Source organism: Telmatherina bonti (assembly GCF_933228915.1).
Source record: "Telmatherina bonti genome assembly, chromosome: 4".
NCBI lineage: Eukaryota > Metazoa > Chordata > Actinopteri > Atheriniformes > Telmatherinidae > Telmatherina > Telmatherina bonti.
This window is the reverse complement of record NC_136622.1, coordinates 21,762,160-21,777,633: the sequence shown is the minus strand read 5'-3', so window position 1 is coordinate 21,777,633 and position 15,474 is coordinate 21,762,160. Positions and strand designations below refer to the sequence as shown.

The 15,474-nt window shown below is 38.6% G+C and overlaps 1 protein-coding gene across 1 annotated transcript in view; it reads right to left on the bottom strand.

Annotated features, from left to right (window-relative positions):
- Window positions 1-14,850, bottom strand: part of scn8aa (sodium channel, voltage gated, type VIII, alpha subunit a) — a gene marked incomplete at both ends in the record, with an annotated part of 36,851 nt that extends 22,001 nt beyond the window's left edge. The window contains 8 exons of the mRNA XM_079238496.1: window positions 889-1,030; window positions 1,174-1,237; window positions 1,502-1,723; window positions 7,005-7,096; window positions 7,941-8,069; window positions 8,600-8,680; window positions 10,323-10,456; window positions 14,572-14,850. Of these exons, the coding sequence (XP_079094622.1) occupies window positions 889-1,030; window positions 1,174-1,237; window positions 1,502-1,723; window positions 7,005-7,096; window positions 7,941-8,069; window positions 8,600-8,680; window positions 10,323-10,456; window positions 14,572-14,850 (1,143 nt within the window). The remainder of the gene's footprint in view (window positions 1-888; window positions 1,031-1,173; window positions 1,238-1,501; window positions 1,724-7,004; window positions 7,097-7,940; window positions 8,070-8,599; window positions 8,681-10,322; window positions 10,457-14,571) is intronic.
- Window positions 14,851-15,474: the final 624 nt, after the last annotated feature.

Sequence of the window (15,474 nt, the reverse complement as noted above, 5' to 3'; positions counted from 1 at the left end):
ACTCAACTCAGATTGGTTTTCAGTTCTTGAAGAATCTGAAACATAACACAGACAAAGGATCCACAGTTCTGTGTACATGTTGCACTGAGCTTCACTTCCGGCTAATATAAAGACAAGCTAATACTAGCCTCCTATAATGCTGTTCTCATGGAACAGATCACCTTTTGTCCTCATTAAGGTTCTCCACAAGTACATGGTTGCATTTAATTTTCATGCTTACTATACAAACTTTGTTTGCAGTAAATTTGATACTCTGTACTCAGAGGAAATTAGTAGAGTCTAACAATTCCAACGAAAGTGGATTGCATATTTCTCCTTTTTCCCCGTAGGTTTTCCCAAATAAGTGCAGTTGTACATGTTGATCTGTCTTTCCTGTCCTCTCCACCCTAACCAGTCGAGGCAGATGGCCGCCCTCCCTGAGCCGGGTTTCTTCTTTCAGGTTTTCTTCCTGTTAAAACGGTCAGATCTCATCAGGTTTAATCTCTTATTGGCCAAATTGTAAAACTTCCTTCTTTTACTCCACCAGCATCTGAGAAGTCAGGAATGTTGGCATCATTTCACAGAAACCAAGAGTGAAACGGTCTGACAAACTAAGCAGCTAGACCACAGTCTTCAGGTGGGGCAATATAAACATGGGAGATGGAGAAAGAGAAAGTGTGTTATAGTGTGTTACTGTAGGGTTTGGAACTGAGTCTTCCACATCACCCCATCTGAGAGGTGAAATAACAGTTCATGCAAAATCTTAAACCTGAAATATTATTAGAAATAATCATTCACATTTATATAAAATAACCTATAGTTATGTTTTCTGTTTATATGCAGGAGTATTTAGGACAAATAAGTATATTATTTAGACAAAAGCTGAATCTGTTGACACATCTACATTACCAGCATGTAAAGGTTTTCCCAGAAGTCCTGTGTCATAAGTCGGAAGAGAGCCAGGAAGGCCCAGCCGAAGCTGTCGAAGCTGGTGTAGCCATAGTTTGGATTCCTCCCAGCTTTCATACATGTGTAGCCCTCCGGGCAGCGGCTGAGGGGTAAAGAAAGGCAGAGAGAGAGAACAGCACATCCTGACTCAATGACTCAACACTATTTCATATTCATGCAATGTGACTACACAAAGTAGGGTGTATCAGTATTAACATTTGCATCAAGTTGGGGAAGGCAACTCACCCAGAATCTGAGCTGTTCCCACAAAGCAGAGCATCTAACTGACCAGGCAAGAAGTAGAAATTGGCTGCATTGAAAAAAGAAAAACAGCAGTATTGAGATATCTCACTAACAATCTTTTTGCAGCCACACGGGTTTTATTCATCGGCAGTCTTCAAATCCATTCTGAACCATTTCTCACTTTAGCTTGCTCACAAAATCTTCAACCCAGCACACAAACCCAAATCTTTCTGCCAAAATGGCATGCTGTTTTCTCTTTCCAGCATATGGAATGACTCATATGCCGACATCCTTGCCAGGTCACCGATGGTGACACTTCGCTTCTACTTACTGTCGTTGGTAATGTACTCTTTCCAATCAAAGCCTTTGCTGCCGTTGCTCAGATAAGTCGAGTTGACATCGATTGGCCAGATGACACATTTGTGGCGCAGGTTGCCCATGAACAGCTGGAGACCGATTAGGGCAAAGACGCTCAAGCAGAAGACGGTCAGGATCATCACATCTGAAAGCTTCTTCACAGACTGGATCAGGGCACCCACAATGGTCTTCAGACCTGGAGAGCAGCCACACACACACATTCACAGACCACACAGATGATGCAGCAGCTGCTAATATTCCTACCAGACATTCTGTTTTTATTCTGTCACTGGGCTATCCAAAGATTTTGCTAAAAATCTGGGCCCAGCAATGTAAAAATGCCCTTTTATCTGTTTTTTTTTTTTTGTTTGTTTGTTTTTTTTTTGTTAACAATACTATTATTAGAAATGTGTTTCCATTAAAGTTTTAAAATATCAGCATAAATACATCCCTGAAAATTAGTTTGTAATGTAAAAACTTCAAACATCTCAAATAAAATAATGATTTCTATTCATTTAAATTTAAACTTATTCAAATATTTTAATTGAAAATATCTATAGTAATATAATTTCACAAAGCTGACATAATAAAATATCTTTAGATAAAACAAACCGTAAAGAAAATAAAACTTAGTAGCTTTCCCACTCTTTTCAGATTCATCCAATCCGAATATATGTCTGCATTTCTAGTCAAAATTAGAGCATTTAGCTTTTGCTACCAATGATGGATGGAGTGGAAAAAGAGGGGGAAGACTGCAGATAAGTAAGAGGAAATCCATAAGGAGGAGAGCACAGCAGCACAACAAGGGGCCATGAGAGGGACAGGGACACAGGCAGGGGGGCTGGAAACCACATGCAGGTCATTTAAACTCCAAGGCTGAACAGGAGCAATTCAATGCCAGTGCTGATACGGGCACTTTCTTGAACTGTCTTGTTAAAGGTGTCATAAGGAAAGCATTGACTCCCCATACCGTGACCCTAAAGTCTGTCTCATTCACAGTTTCACTAAAGATAAAATCGCTTTACCTTCCAAATATGCATCCTCTGGCTGAGGGTCCACAGGGAACTCAAACATAGAGGCAGGATGACCCGTACTCCCTTTTCTGTTCAGACTCTGCAGGTACAGTTGGCTTGACCAGCTGTACATGCAGTTGATTTTATAACATATGTTCTCAATTTAGCCTTAGAAACAATACTAGAAAAGCTCTAGCTTAAAGGGTTCAGTTTAGACAAGTACAAAATTTATTCATGCTCAATTAATTTCTTATCGTAAAGTTCATAAGAAGATCCCATGGAGAATACTTCATTGAAAGAATGACAATTGTAGATGTTTAGACCTCCTTGGTCTCAGAAAATTGGATACTCGGAGCAAACTAACAGAGTTAAATTTGCAGGAATTTAGAAAACTTGAATTCTTAAATAAACTATGTCATTTATTTCATGGTTTTTGGGGAAAAGACCCATAACTCGGGGTGCAAATCTCCATCCAACAGCTAATTAGCTTATTTTAACACAAAGACTGGAAAGAGGTAGAAAGCTAGCTTTTCCTTTGTATGAAGGTTGACAAAATCTATCCAGCAATATTTCTAAAGTTAAAAAATAGCATTATAAATGGTTACAATTTAGTACATAAACACCCCCAATTGTTTTTCTCAAACAAACCGATTAAATATGCATAAAGAGTAATCATTAAAGTGTGAAGTGTGTCGTTTTATTTGCATACATGTCTTTGAAAGTGGTGGCAAGTATGGTCTCATGTCAGAGCAACAACCAAACTGGTTTTGGTGCTGACACTGTAAGAGATTACATATCACTCTGACATACTGCTGTTTGTCAGCGCCAGCGAATAACCACGGTGAGGCTCCAATGCTGCAGCCTCCATTTCATTGTCCTGTAACTAATTTCTTTGAAGTGGGGTTGTAAAGAGGTTTTTTTAAGTGGCTTAGCCAAGAGAGCATAATGCAGGCCATGTTTTCCAATCAATTTGCATTAATGAAACCTCAGAGCCAGAGATCGTGTATGGATGAATAAGGAGCTCATTTAGTTTCCATTTTTATATGACATAATATATGAAGTGTACACTATATGAAGAATGTTTTCAAAGCTCTGTCTGGCTTTGGAAATTAAGCTACAAATGCTTTAAGTTACCAAGCTTTATTGACAACACTATAATTAAATCTTATTGAATGCAAAAGTTAGTAATCTATGACTGACCTCAATCTGTTGATACTGTGTGAAGGATGTTTTAACACATTAGTTCCAATCCAAACTCACACTTAAAATAGTTTTAGGTTGTTTATTCTTTATTTAAGTGAGGTTATGTGTCATATAATTGGGTAGGCATCGTCTTGCCTGCAGGAGAAAGCAGCCTGAGAGCTCTTCTTGAGAATCAGTAGCTTTACATGCCAAACTACAAACTCAGAAGCAGTAAATCATGAGAAGAACAAAATATTCACCTTCTATAACAACTCAACCCTAAAGAATTTATCGCAGTCTCAACAGGAACTGGACCATTTTTTTACAGTCATTTCTGTGTTAAGACTTTTTTTTAACTTTGTAACTACATATTTATTATGCCACAACATGGTCAGGATTACAATAGTAATGTGGGCAATTTCACACAGATGTTGTCTGTCTAACGGACTAATGCAGAAGCGACTTTATAGTTTTTGCTCAGGTTGTGTTATCATCACTCCTTTCTGAGCCCCATCAGAAAATCTTTTTATTCGCAAAAGATAGAGCTTTCTGACAGCTGTGTGGCATAGATAAGACACCTACTATTTATAAGAACTTCATATAACCCCATTTTACCCACATGTGTACAACTACTCAGAAAATGTTGAGGATACAGGTACATCTGAGAAAATTAGAATACTATGAAAAAGTTCAATATATTTTGTCGCTCATTTCAGACTGTGAAACCTATATATTTTATAGATTCATTATCCAGAGTGAAATATTCAATCCTTGAAATTTTGATAATTGTGGTTTATAGATAATGAAAACCCATAAATCCAGTGTTTTAAAAAATTTGAATATTGTGAAAACTTCCATCTTACAAACTAATTAACTCAAAATACCTGCCAAGGTATCCTAAACCTTTAAACGGTCTCTCAGTCTGGTCGGACGGCTACACAATCATGAGGAAGACTGCTGACTTGACAGATGTCCAGAAGATGATCATTGACCCTCCACAATGAGGGAAAGCCATAAAAGATCATTTCTAAAGAAGCTGGTTGTTCGCAGACTGCTGTAGCATATTAATGCAAAGTTGAATGTAAGGAAAAGGTGCACCAGCAAAAGGCAGAACCGCAGCCTTGAGAGCATTGTGAAGCAACATCCATTAAAGAATTTGGGGAGCTTCACAAGGAGTGGACTGAAGCTGGACTCAGCACATCAAGAACCACAACGCACAGATGAATCCCAGACATGGGCTACAAATGTCACATTCCTCATGTCAAGCCACTCCTGAACCAGAGACAAGGTCAGAAGCATCTCACCTGGGCTAAGGAGAAAAAGGACCGGACTGTTTCTCAGATGAAAGTAAATTTTGTATTTCATTTGGAAACCATGTCCCAGAGTCTGGAGGAAGAGTGGAGAGGCACAGAATCCATGTTGCTTCAAGTCCAGTCTGAAGTTTCAACAGTCAGCGATGATTTGGGAGCCATGACATCTGCTGGTGTTGGTCCACTGTGTTTTCTGAAGAGCTCAGTCAACACAGCATCTACCAAGAAATTTTAGAACTACTTTTCAGAAGCCTGACATTTCTGTTTCAAATATCCTTTTTTTTCATTGATCTTATGTAATATTCTAATATTCTGAGACACTGCATTTTGGGTTTTCATTATCTATAAGCCTCAATCATCAAAGTTTCAAGAAATACATGTTTGAAATGTTTCACTCTATGTGTAATGAATCTAGATAATATATGGGTTTCACATTCTGAAATGAGTGACAAAAATATAGATTTTTTTTCATAATATTCTAATTTTCTGAGATATAGCTGTATTTTATGATCTAAAGAACCTGAAATAAGCTATAACCTAACCAGGTCAACTTGCTGCTGTTCTCCAAGAAGATGACTGACTGCAAAAAATGCTCTGTTTCAATGTTGTATTAAAACATTCCTCTATATCGTACTGTTAATATTTTGACATCATAAGATTAAGATGACACCTAACACATGGTTGACACATAATATTGTGGTATACCCACCACTGTTGTTTGGTTGTCTTTGTTTTCTTTATAAGGTTTTCTTTCAAAATATTGTTAAAAATGAAGAAATCACCACTGCTTGGTTCTGCTAAAATGCCCAACATTCTTGATATAATATCAGTGTTCCATGAACCTTTTACATTTTCTGTGAAAAAAATGCCTATATATCTCCTTTTAAGATGCTTATGTCTATTCTTTAACCTGATCATTTGTTCAAAACTGAGCGCAACAGAGTAGAAACACAATAAAAAGCATGCAGCACCTTCAGACAAAGCAAAGCCAGCTGTTTACAATCTTAAATTTAAGATAACAAGCTGCTTCATACAGTAACGTCAACTTTCCCTAAATGTTGAACTATTAATTTTGACACAACAATAAATCAAAACATGTTTCATTCTGTTTTCACTTGAGATGATCCAGTCTGCATCCCCACTCTACAATGCAAACACACTGTTTTAATTTTCTCAGTGGTGTTTCATTCCAGTAGGTCAGAAAGAAAAGAAAGAAAGAAAAATCAATAATCAAACTAAAGAACAAAAAGAGGGCAAATCAAACTTTCAATGCCATTTGTCAGCCAAGCTCTTGATAGGCTTATATTATAAAAGCAAGTGACTGAAAAGCATCATGCAGCATAAGAGATATGTTCACAAACTAGGCTTGGCAGTCTTCATGCATTTATAATAAGTGTTTTCTGTGGGATCTCTCTGAGATCTATGCCATTTATTATACTGTACAACATACACCAGGCTATTTTTTAGGATTCCTGCAACAGGAATGCTGTCTTTCCAATTCAGTCTATCATTAAGTATGTGCAGCAAAACACATTTTTTGTGATAGGACTATAAAAGTTAACAGTGAATTTAAAAAGCTATGATCTATTTTTATATGCATGTATAATCATCTAATGTTTACTGTAAGAATAGGATACTGTATTGATCAATTTCTTTGCTACAGAAAAGGACATTTGCTGGTGAGTTAAAGCTTTTTCTTCAGATAAACACAGTTGCCTAAGAGATAAGCCTCATTATGAGGCTGCTACTGGGGCAGAAGAGAGTACAGACATTTTGGATGGCCCTAGAGGAGACTGCAAAGCCTATCAAAAATGTATCAGTACCATTTTTGATAATTTTGGAGAAAAATAAATCAAAAAATGGTTGTCTCCAATTCTTTGGTTGTTGCTTAAATCATAACTATAATCATAATAATAGTGAGAGGAAAAGAAAGAGTGAGTGGATCAGCCTTAGTGTTTAAACTGAGTCTCACCTGGAATGACAGAGATAGTTTTCAATGCTCGGAGAACTCTGAACGTTCTCAGCGCAGATACATTGCCCAGGTCCACAAACTCTGTTATATATCTGAAATAGGGGAAGGATCACACACAGAACAATCACGATGACAAAAACCACACACACCAAGAGCACAACACTACCGAACCGGGAGGAGACGACGCCACTCACAGAGCCTGTCCACTGAGGAGAAGGGTGGAAGGTAAAGGAAAGAAAGACACACACACCTAACATCGACCCCGCCCCATCGCCCCCCCCTACCCCACCCCATCCTGTCTTACCTGGAATTACAGAAATAGTTTTCAATGCCCTCAACACCCTGAACGTTCGCAGAGCTGAGACATTGCCTAGGTTTACAAACTCTGTTATATACCTGCAGGATCAAACCACAGTTACAACAGCTCATTATTTACATGCAGATATAAAGTGAAAGGTGAAGATGGGCTTTGTGACTCTTCAACACATGAAACTGTGTGTTTTGTATTAAGCTGATCTCTTTGGGGTATTTATTGGTTCAGGTAGAGGCCGGTAAATCTGGTGTAAACCACATGGTGACATATAGCCGACAGGAGAAATGAGAGGCCTTAACGTGAATGTTGCAAACTCCGGAGGATTGAGAGAAAAAGGTCATAAAGAAGGAGAGCTAGATGGCAAGAAGAAAATGAACTGGATGAATGGGACAGAGGGACTGAGGTGTGGGTGTTTTCAAGGAGGATGCTGTGTCGGATGGACACCAGCTTCAATTCTTAAAGAGAAAGATCAGAGAAGTGTCAGAGCGCCAGATCAATGGAGGAAACAAGGAAGATGGGTTATAAGACAGAAAGAAAAAAGTACAAAAGGCAGAAAGGTAACCACTAGGACATCAATTTCATTAAATATCTACTGACAGTTTGATCACTACTAGAATACTTACGCCATTGAAATGACCATGAAATCCAGCCAGTTCCATGGATCTCTTAGGAATGTAAACCCATCTATACAGAATCCTCGTGCAGTGATTTTTACAAGAGACTCAAATGTATAAATTCCTGTGAATGTGTACCTGAAAGACAAAAGCGTCGACAGACTTAGTTCACCAGACCGGTTTGAAGCTCAAACATTTCTGCAACATCATTAGTTGTTTAAACACTCCTAAAAAGGTCAACTGTATGAACAGCATAATAAACAAAGGTCAATTAAAGAAACTAACAACAGTCGCTTCTATTTAATGCTGGAAAAACAATACATGCAGCACATCTTTGATCAAGATATGTGGTCAGGGACAGTAATAGACAGAAATGTTTTGGAATAAATGTACAGTCAATGTATTAGCATTCGCACAATCAGTAATTTCACATGCACAATTATGTTACGGCTATTAGCTGGACTTTAATGTACAAGAACTGTTCATGTTTGCTACATTAGGTAGTGATATGTCTCCTTTTATCTTGACAGTATAGGGTTTTTCTCTGGTTTTCTACATCGCAGACGAAAAAAAACCCCACAAAAAGCTTATTGATACAGTAAAATAGATGCTCAGATAGTTGGCATGCATTTAATATGGATGACAAGAAATATCAAATGTGTACTTACTCTACTTGCTTTGACCACTCAGGAGGATCACTAAAGGTCATGAATATACAGTTGGTCAAAATAGTACACATAATGATCATGCTGAAAAGAGTGGAGAGTGAGTTAAGGAAAGCATGAATAATGAAGACAAAAACACCAAAATTGTCAAAGTAAAATAATATCAAAATCCATACTGTGATTTCTCAGCCCTGTCAGGCCTTAACAGCCTGCATAACCCAAAGCCGTAAAAGTCAGCACCAAGCACTTAGCAGAAGTTCCTTATGTGAGCCCTCCACCACAGAGACCATCATTTTACCCATGAAATATTCAAATGGTGAATAGTTTGTGGAAATACAAAGACATGATGACAACATGGGTGCATTTAAAGGCTCTACACGCAGAGTAAGCCAGAAAAACCTCACTTAGCTTTAGCCAAAAGCTACAGATGACTGTAGCTTTGAGAGATTAAATTAAGTTAAAGTTTGGGTAACAAGGACATTTAAACTGGAGAGGGGTGAAAATATTCTGCTGTGTATTTTAGCATATTGATAATTGTGTTGAGTTTTTTTTAAAGGTTAAAAAGCTGTTGGATGACTTTTTTTTTTTAAAGTCACCCTACATCACTACACATGTTGAGGTATTTGAATTGTTGATGTATGGATTAGTTTGAAGTACACAGGCAATGATTTCAAACAATTTATACAGGATTACACAAGATTGTGTGGCTGTAAGTTGATATCATTTGTTTGGCTAGGAAAGATACAGTGACACCAAAAAGGGGGTTACACATCATATCTTCAGGAGATTTAATGAATGATTTAACTTTTTTTCAAAGTTAAGGATCATAAATTTCAAGTTGCCAACAAATGTAGCTCATATTGCATTCTTATCTCCAATTTGGCTGATTATGAATGTTACCTTTATGTTAATGATCTGGGCACCAGGACAAGAGGAATGTCCAAAAAATAATTGATAAAGAATAATAAAAAATAAAAAAAAAAGATCAGATGTTTATGTACTTCTTTGGAACTGCATCAGAATTGTGTCTGTGTCTTAATTCTGTGTGCTTTTTATCAAATACAATGTAATTAAAGATTTCAAGATGAACTTTTGCATCCCAGTAGGGGTGATTAGGCTTTGTCCACAGCTGCAGCCACAATGATGACAAATAAGAAATGTCATCCAAACAACACAGTAAATAATGCAATAAATTTAATTTACTGTTACACAGAAATGTCTCAATAACTGTTGCCTGTGAATGGTTGCTGTAATTTGTCGTGTGCCACTCAGAGATAAGTTTCTTTGTACTTTGGATCATTTGACAAACACTGCAGAAAGTTAGCTGTTTTAGTTTTGCTTGGGTTTTTTGTTGTTGTCCGTTCATCTCCTCACACTGCATATTTGATGGCTCACCAGACAAATAAAGACACAAACTGAGTCAGACTTGGCACTTAGGTGGATAACACAGATAATGTGTTAGCCACCTGAGGAGGTCTAGCTTAGTTTACTGTTCAGGATGACTCATCATTCGTGCCAGACTTTTCCATCAGTAATAAAATGGCTACTGCATGGCACCCTGCACACCCATGCATGTGAGGAAATCTTGTGGCTGTCACACACTGATCCTCTCCTGCAGCACCAGTAGCTGGCAACACCAATAGCAGTATGCACAAAAAGACAGAACATATCAGCATGAATAATTCACATGAACAGGAAACCCTCTTGTAGCTGCTATTAACAGCACCGTTTCAAAGGATATGAATGTATCAAAATTTTAATAGCTAATTGCCTAACCGGATTGAAAGGACTTATGAAGTACAAGGCAGGTGTGGCACTAAAACGGAAGATTGTCTTCCCTTTATTTAGCACTATAAATGTCTGTGGAGAGAAGAAAAGGAGAAAGAGAGAGCAGACATCAGTTAACAAGCAGAAGTAATCCACATCCTGTACATGAAACACATGAAATGAGCCTGTTTAACATTAGTTAAAAAAAACATTAGTTAAAAAAGAAAATAAAATACATGTTTCTGCCCATAAAGTAGCATACAGTTTATTTCTATTATCACCATGAAACGTAACAGGAAGGAAAACAGAGGAAAAAGCTTGTAGGATGTCTAACATTATTTCATTTTGTCCCAGTCTCTCAGTGCTGTCCAGCTCAACACTGCAGCAGCTTCAAGAGGAAGGAAAATGAGCTAAAGGAGTTGGCAATCCACTTTCTGTGGATAACTTCATAATTGTTTAAATAAAACATGACGATTTGCATGAAACTTTAATGAATCTATGCATTTGCACAAGTGATATAGGCTCTTGTGCTTTTAACAAGGCATCCCTCGTGACATCAAGCCCCACAGAGCCTCTGACAGAGAGAGTGTCAAGAGAGAGACAGTATGTAAGAAGAGGAAGGAGGTGAAGCAGGAGAGATGGGTCGTGTCGCATGACTGGAGGTAATCTATGCACTGTCCATAGAAATGAGGATCATGTGTGAAGTGTTGTTAACAACACACATAAACATCTCAGGGGAGATGACAAAGGATATTCCTGTCCACAGAACAAGACACAGCTCACCTATGATATTAATTCCACCAAAAAACACAGGACAACTCAAACCAGCTAAATTGAACATGATTAGATCATTTTACATATTATAAGAGTGTTGACACTCTCATGTGTACCATAAGCATTCCCAGGAAAACCTTTGGTCAGGTGTAGAGGCACATGTGGAAATGTTCTAGTTACCGGTTGTGTGACATTTCTATTAAACACAACCAGCATTAAGTAAGGTGCACATACACGAATGATACATGCAAGGCCACACAGACTGAGAGAACTGTGCACACAAACATGCATGCATGACACACTTAAATGAGTTGGCAATACTGTCGTTCACACAATCCCACACATTTAAAACTTCCCTATATGTACGGAGCCTTTTTTGTAACGCATGACTAAACTGCTGCAAAGCTACTGAAAATTTCATAATCCAGAGCTGAGCAAAGAAGAGAGCAGAGAGGAAGGCAGACAAATGGGGGAGATGGAGAGCAAGTGAAGCAGGCAGGCAGGCAGGCAGGCAGGCAGCAACTGTGGCAGCAGCAGGCTGAGGAGAAGCAGGGCAGAGGGAGCCAGAGCGAGGGAGCTGGGCAGAAGACGGAGAAGAGGAAGGGGGAGGGGTGGAACATAGAGAGAAAAAGACAGCAGCTTCGACACAGAAGCTCGAGCCAGCAGGCCGTAAAACAGCATCTGCATCCATGAGGGCCACAGCAGCCATTCAGAGACCAGCCCTCTTTTGACCCTTGCAGTTAATGGTAGATGGATTGTATTTTATGGCGCCTTTGCACTTGCTCACATACATTAATAGAGCAACAACTCTGCTGCCATTCCAGCCTGCTTATGTAGTCCTCGCCGTGCTTATTTTTTGCTGTTACAGACATTACACATGAAAAATATACATCTTTGTGAGATTTTGTATAATTAACTCATTTAGAACAGAGTTGCATCACATCACGTAGCTACAAGCCTTACATCATTAGCTCGATATTACATTTTCATTTTTTACACCTTTAAGTGCTCTTTAGTGAAACCCTCCTGAGTAATCCTGGCTGCAGCTAGAAGAGCAACTACGCTCATGTTCATCCATACCCCCCCCCCCACCCCACCCTCCACCCTTCCCTTCCCCTTGAAAATTATGTTTCACCGGCTTTGTACGGTGACGCAGAACATGACCCGGACCAACCCGGCTCAGGTTGGCATGATATAGAGCCACTCTGGCCACCCGCTAGGTGGCTGCGTCATCACCCAGCCAACCCTTCAGCCCTCTGTCTCAGCTATGACACAATCTAAAAGAGTCACAAATTAAGATTTGTCATGAGGACACATTAACTTCCCTCCCTTACACTTTTCCCCTCTCTTTCCTGCAAGGATGCAGTCTGCCAGCCCTTAGCAACAAAGACACACAGATCAGCCATCAAGGTCACCACCTGATCTGACGTCAGGGCTGCTCAAGATCCAAGGCAGCATCAGTTCCCTTTGGCATTGGAAGGAGACTAGATTGAGGGCCATAATTAGATTAGCCTGAAGCCTAGAGCTAACAGGGCTGCCAGGGAAGGCAGGAGTAAAGACAAGGAGCAAAAAGCTCAAAGAAGTCGTTCAACATGCATCTGTGACAGTAATGCATGGAGTAAAAGGACAAAAAGTTTTGTTTTAGCATCAGAGAAATCAACAATCCCACGTATTACTGGACATGTTTGCCACGTGTCATCTGAATCATGTCTCTGTCATGTGCACTGGACTGGTGTGTTGCATAACAGGCAGCGTGCACTACGTAAAGGCGTAGAGGCAAAAGCAGAGGAAGATTGATACTGTGCACCTAAATGCGCATGCATGCAAAAAGATCAACACAAACAGCAAATGATGAGACCTAAACATGTGATCACTAGTTTGTTTTCAGTAACATTTCAGCATGTGGACAGGTAAAGTTATATAACATCGTGTACAAAGCACAGCAATTTCTTTAAAGAACGTGTGATTTAAATATAGTAGTTACATTTTGCCGGTTAAAAATAGACTACAAGCATGTAACATGTAATCTGGATTCATCCTCAGGGGAAATAAACCGCCATATCATGATATATTATTCTAACTTTCGGATTGAAAATTTTTTAAAAAGTAAAATAAATTAATAAAAACACCTGGACATTTGTAGCTCGGACTTTTTCTATCATTACACCTCCCTTTTGGCTCAGCTTCTCTAAATATATGTAGATATTTTCCTCCCTATCTCTCATAATGTCCATTCAGACACTATAAACACAGGAACATAAAACAAATGGTTCTCTTTCAGCTGTTCTGGATGTCAGGTATCTGGTGATATTCAGAGCCTTTCAAGGTCACACCTGGCCGTCTTCATGCTGAGTGTCAGATGTGACAGAAACCCCAGAGACACATGTCTCCACAAAGACAGCCACAGTTCTCTCTACTGCTTCTCTGTCCTGCCTCAAATTAAGTTTTAAACCATTACAAAAGTCTGTCATGTGGAACAGCACCCTTTCAATAGTAACTTCCTCTGACCTTTTCCCCAAAGCCCCGTGAACACATTAGAGATATGGCAACAACCCACTCAACATCTAAAGGAGCTCTACTCTCACACTCCCAAACCTTTCAAGTAAGAAAACATCATTATTTTCGGCCACTTAATTCAGATATTAAAATTATGGAAAACTTTGCATACCTGGAAGATAAACATCGCCAAACCTGAAACATTGCCTTACTGTCTTTTCCAGCCATAATGTATAACTTACTCTAGCAATACAAGGCTTCTCATCTGCCAGCCACTGGGAGGCATGTGTATGATAAACTAGAAAGTCTGTCAACATGTTAAAACAACTGGTATACGCTGATGAATAAAGTCGACATAGAATCACACAATCATAGAAAGCAGCACAAGAGATAGAAATGAGGCAAACCAAGGTAAAAAAAAACAAAAAAAAAAACACTAATTTGGGGCTTAAAATGCCAACAAATGTGTTTGGTCATTTTTAAGATGCCATTAAATTATTATTTTTTATTAAAATGTTTATCAAAGAATCCACATTCAGGATAAAAAAAAAAAAACCTTTACTGTTGCACAAGAAGTGCAAGATCTGAGTTTTCAGCACAAAATATGTTTAAAATGTTTAAGTCTGGAAGCATGAGAAAAGGGGACAAATGCCAGAAATGACACTTGATATTAATACCTGCAGCAGTATGATGCCTTTTTTCAGCAAATGTAATCATATAAAAACTATTTGTTTAGTTTATTAAAAGAAGTTGAAGATCTGAATTGTTATATGAAAATAGAAAGTTGCAGCCAGAATTTAAGCAAGAAAAATTTTCATCAAACATTTTAAATCTTTTCTCATTGTAACCATTTTCAAACAATGTTAAGGCATATCCCAGATTACCCAGTCATTTCTCAAAATAATAACTGAATGTGTGTGGGGTCTTTCTAAACTCACTTTCTGAGAATTCAGGTAGAATGGGTCCAGATCCTCCAGTGGTACCGCCACCATTCCCTTAGGGATGTCCCCGTAGATGTAGGGCAGACTCTTCCCAGCCTCCAAGTCGCTGTTGGGTTTGGGCTTGTTCTCATCATCGTCATCACGATAGCTGCTGTCCTGCTTGGGTGGCTTCTTGTTCTTCTCCTCTTGGATGCGCTGCTCAAGGACCGCCAAAGATTCCACAGTAAACCTCTTGAAGCTATCAGGTCCTGGCGGTGCAATAAGGGGTGCAGCCATGTTTTCATCCTGCAACTACTTGGTCATTAGGTTTGTACCATCCACAGTAGCAGCTGCACAGAGGGGGTGGGGGGCGGCAAAAAAATAAAGAAATAATTTAATTAGCCCAACAATTTGCTGTTATTTTTCACATTTTATATAAAAGAGTTGACAGAACAAACCTCTGGGGAGCATTACAGCTCCAGATTGAGTTAGAAATAAGAATGCAACCTAATTGTAGGGACAGTATGTTTTAATCAGCTCTATGTGAACAGCTAAATACTACCTAAACAGATCATTAACAGTCTTTTGCTAAATGATCCTTTACAAAAAATACTAAAATACAAATGGAACATTTACATTAATGTGGTTAGGAACTAAAGGTGTTAAAGTTTAGCCGATTATATTTTCTATGAGATGTCTCAGCCAGTTAGCAATCATTAAACCCTTTACCAGGCAACCACTGAAATACTTAGAAATTTATATTTTCAGCCATATTCTCTTCTATAGAAAAAAATAATAATGGAGGATAATATAACCTGGATACTTCTTTTCTAAAATAGCAGAGCCTATACTGTAGCAAATGGTCTGTACTAACTGTGTTTTGCTCGTTTTTATGCTGAATAAAGTAGCCTGGGATGTTGC